At 49.8% G+C, this 4,168-nt stretch overlaps 1 protein-coding gene across 1 annotated transcript; it reads left to right on the top strand.

Annotated features, from left to right (window-relative positions):
* The first annotated feature begins 1,558 nt into the window (after positions 1 to 1,558).
* Positions 1,559 to 2,350, top strand: LOC120881644 (Y-box-binding protein 1-like). The gene has a single exon (XM_040265327.1). The coding sequence runs from the start codon at positions 1,559 to 1,561 to the stop codon at positions 2,348 to 2,350; it is 792 nt and encodes a 263-aa protein (XP_040121261.1).
* Positions 2,351 to 4,168: the final 1,818 nt, after the last annotated feature.

The following is a 4,168-nucleotide window of genomic DNA, read 5'->3' on the forward strand; positions in this document are numbered from 1 at the left end:
GCTCCTCTCCTCCTGAGAGAGCACCAAAACTGCAACTAGCTGTTGAATGACCATTGAAAGGATGCTGGAGGGCGTCTCTTAAAAGTTTGTCTGCCAAACGTCTGATGGGGGCATGATGTTTCAGGTGATCTCCAGTGTCTATGATATTGTAAACATGAACTTTAGAGAAAAAGTGCCTGAGAGGTCTCCATCTGGCCCCTCCTTTTACTCTAGAGTGAATTCAATACGCTTCCAAATTATTGACTTTCACTCTAACATGGGATGCTATGCCCAGGAGAGGTCTTTCCCGGCATGCGGGTGTGGGCAAGATGTGGGGGTGGTGGCAGGAGGGGAAGGAGGGTGGGCAGGGGTTGGCAGCAAGCTGCTGAAACTGAAAAAAATCTAACTTTTGATCAGTGATGATTTTAGAGAAAGATTTTGGTCAAAGGGGAGAAGGGTAAAAATTACTAAAGAGACACTTCCATTAAGATAGAGTTGGAAGCCAGAAGGGAGGGCTCTCAGACATGAGAGCAGAGCACAGCATGAAGAAGAAAGCCTTCCTCTTCTTGTGTGCTAGGAGCTCAGCCAAATAGAGACTGTCAGGACTCAGTGAATGAAGAGCCCACCATACTTCAAAGCCTCAGTCTCCCATGGACACTTTGCTTAGTGCAGCCTTCCTAACCTACCCATTCTTTCAAAGAAAGAATTATCTTCTCCATGTTAGGGAAGCTTGCGTGTAGCTCAGCATGGTTGTAGACACTGAATTGCAATTCTCTGTTTATCTAGTGTAAACTCTTTTATGGTGGACCAATCGCTGGCAGTCTATTAGTTTTAGGTCAACACAATCGTAACACTAGCCTGGATAAACACGGACTACCTCAGGGTCCTCTCGGCACTAGCATTCTAGGTTTGGCAGCCTATAGAAGGGAAAGAAAAACAAAACAAACAGGCAAAACTCACAGCAGGTTTCTTTGATTGGTCTTCAGATCACGCGGCTCTCACCTTGCCTCAAGTGACACAAAGTGCCTGACCCACACAATGGGCTCCTCAGGGGTTGGAAGAGGACCAGAGATTAGTGAGCGAATATTGAGCAAGTGTCCTTAGAAGGCTGTGAATCTCCCCAAGCAAGGAAGAGGGGTGGAAAGTGGGTCCACTCCTCACATCCACTCAAAAAAGCAAGAGGGTGCTCAAGGCCCTTTCCTAGAGCTTCAAGCGTGCCTCCTTCTCTACCATGAAGCAGGAGGTACTATGATGTGGTGGCATGAGGCAGGGGGAGAGTGTATCTGCCCCCCTTCCCTCCGCCCGGCTCAAGCTACTCTCAGGAAACCTCCCAGCCCCCACCCATCGAGAGCTCACCATCACCATGGCAGCCATTGTTTGGTCAGCGGCGCCGTTGTCCCAGGAGACGCCACAGGCCACTCCAAGACTCTCGGACTAAATCCAGAGAGCCCTTGGCCCTAACCCACAAACCTTCCAGAGAAAAGCTCCCGCCTCCAGCCCGAGCTCCCTCCCACCCTTCCAACCACAGAAGGACAAATTTCCCTCTGATTCTCGGAGAAACGAGAGCAAGGATGACCTGATGAGTGAGGCGGGAGAGTCCACCCTCACGGACGTGGCCGTTTCCTGCTGTCCTCATGCCGCGTGGAAACCCCTGGCATCCTTGGGAGGTAGAGACCAGAACCTAGTAGCCCTAGACCCAGGCCACCTCAGCGGGGATGGGATCCCCAAGGCCACCACCAGGGGCGCCAAGGCAAAGGCGCCTAGCAAGGTCATTGCTAAGAGGGTCCTAGGCTCTGTCGTGTGGTTTAAGGAGAAGAAAGGGTACGGCTTCATCAGCAGGCACGATACCCAGGAAGATGTGTTTGTTCCCCATATGGCCATCACCGGAAGAAACCCCTGCAAGTTCCGAGGCAGCATGGACGACGGTGAGATGTTGGAGTTCTACGCGGTGCAGGGCCAGCGGGGCACTGAGGCTGTTAACGTGACCGGGCCTGCAGGTGCGCCACTGAAGGGAAGCTGCTACACTGCCCACCTCACCCGCATCTGCCAGGACTTCAGCATCCACTGCCGTGAGTTGCCACTGCGACGTCCCAAGAGCACAGAGGGAGATGCTGATGAAAGCGAGGGCAGTGGCGAAGGCTTCACTGTGGCCCAGCGCCTCAGACGCCCTCTGCCTGGTCGCTCCCAAGATCAACGACTGAGGCGTTTCCCACCCTCCCGCGAGGCCTGTGACCCGCCACCCATAGATCCTGGCTACCACAGCAGCACCTCATCCAACCAGACCCCGGGTCCGCCCCCACCGCAAGGCAGGAGGGGCATCCTCGGTGCGGTCAGGGCCACAGCTGAGTCTCCCAGTCGCCCTAGGGGCTGAGGCACCACTTCTGGTCCAAGAAGCGCACCAGACATTTCACAGGAGCTGGAGGCAGAGCACAGCGAAAGTGGGCAAGAAGCCAGCAACAATCCGCCACAAAGGCGCCCTCCATGCTATGGATCCTGCTGTCCCAAAACCCCGCGCCACCACCAGCAGCAAGTGCCTGGCGCCCAGGGACAGAATTATGAACGAGGAGAGGGCAAGATCAAGAAGAGCTCCACTGAAACACCTACTTCTGTCTCTGTAGCCAAGAAGAACGACGCCCCTTAGGAGGAGAACCCCTGGGTCATAGTTTCACCCTCTGCCGCCCAGGCCTAGTCACAGCTCTGTGCGGGTCCCAGGGACTCCCTGCCCTGGGCTACAGGTGATGTCCTCTTGAGGAGCTCAGTCCAAACATGCACACAGATTGTTAGATTTGGGCCCTGGTAAAGATACATACCCTTATGCATGGTGAGAAGATAAATTGCAAGGTTTATATAATTAAAATTCCCTCATACCATCTGTTTTGGTAGTTTCACTACGCACACACACACAGACACACACACAGACAGGCACAGAAACACACACTTCTGAACCTATATCTTTGATGGCCTGACCAGGACCACACCTATTATTCTGCATCTCCAGGTGAATTACGTGAAGTTTTGTTAAAAAATTCTGTCTTATTTTAAACCAAAAAAAAAATGGGGATTATCTGAAACTGGAGATGATGTCACATTGCTCACCTGTCTAATAGTCTCACAATAAAACATTTCATGTTTCCTTTATCTCTTATCACTGTTCTCCGAAATTTTTTTAAAGCCTACGAGCCCCAAATTGTATTGACAGTCCTTACAGTCTTTATTTATTGATTAATTTACTTTTAGAATGAGTTTTAGCAAAGGTCATACATATTGATCTCTCCACAAGCCATGAATTTAAGTCTAATTCTGGATTTAACAGGTTGAACATCTCAGGGTGTTCTAAAGGGGAACAATGCATGAAGAAAGATGTATCCTGATAGTCATTTCCATCCTCTTCCCCTACCCTGGAATTAGAGCAATAAGCTGGGAGAACAGAGAAGCTCTGATTGGAAGTGTCATTCCTATCCTGGTCTTTACTTGAGCATGAGTTGATGGGTAGGAGGCGGCAGTTTGGTTTGGAGGTGGGGGAGATGAGCCATAGATACTTAAAACCAACAGAGGTCTTTAAAACCTCATGTTACAGATTAAAGAAATTGCATTATATGTAGCAAGATCCAAATACATTTCTCCTTTACATGCGGAGGCATTTTATACCAAAATAAAAGCTCACCTAATGTATTTGGAGATTGAGTATTCTATCACTCATTATGTTTATATATCCAAATCCATTCACACAGAAACAGTAAAGATCCTTCATTCAGAGAACATTTGAGTGCCCTCCTGTGCCAGGCACTCTGCCAGGCTCTGGGAATCACATCACAAGGAAGAAGATCGCCCCTTATCTCAAGGAGCCCACAACCTAGTGGAGAGAATGCTCCGAGAAATCTGACGGTGGCTACACCATCCAGTGAGTGCTCTGGGGGGATTAGCACAAGATGTGAGAGGAAACACAGGTGAGGAAGACACTTGAATTTACAATTCTACCTAGCTGTCACCGCCAATCTCCTATTTGATTAAGTCATGTCAACATAGAGTAGAAGTTGTCCATTCAGACTCCTAGCCCAGCGCACTTCCCAGGATACCAACTGATGCATTCAAAGATTGGCAGAGGGCCCCCCAAATCACCAAGCATACAAATTTATAGTGACACACAGCACCAAGTGAGAACAGAGGAAGACTTGATGTGAGACTAAAC

The sequence above is a fragment of the Oryx dammah genome, unplaced genomic scaffold (assembly GCF_014754425.2).
Source record: "Oryx dammah isolate SB20612 unplaced genomic scaffold, SCBI_Odam_1.1 HiC_scaffold_23, whole genome shotgun sequence".
NCBI lineage: Eukaryota > Metazoa > Chordata > Mammalia > Artiodactyla > Bovidae > Oryx > Oryx dammah.

Bases quoted from the DNA above. Each gene is read 5' to 3' on its own strand.
- LOC120881644 (XM_040265327.1), top strand. From the start codon at position 1,559: ATGAGTGAGGCGGGAGAGTCCACCCTCACGGACGTGGCCGTTTCCTGC.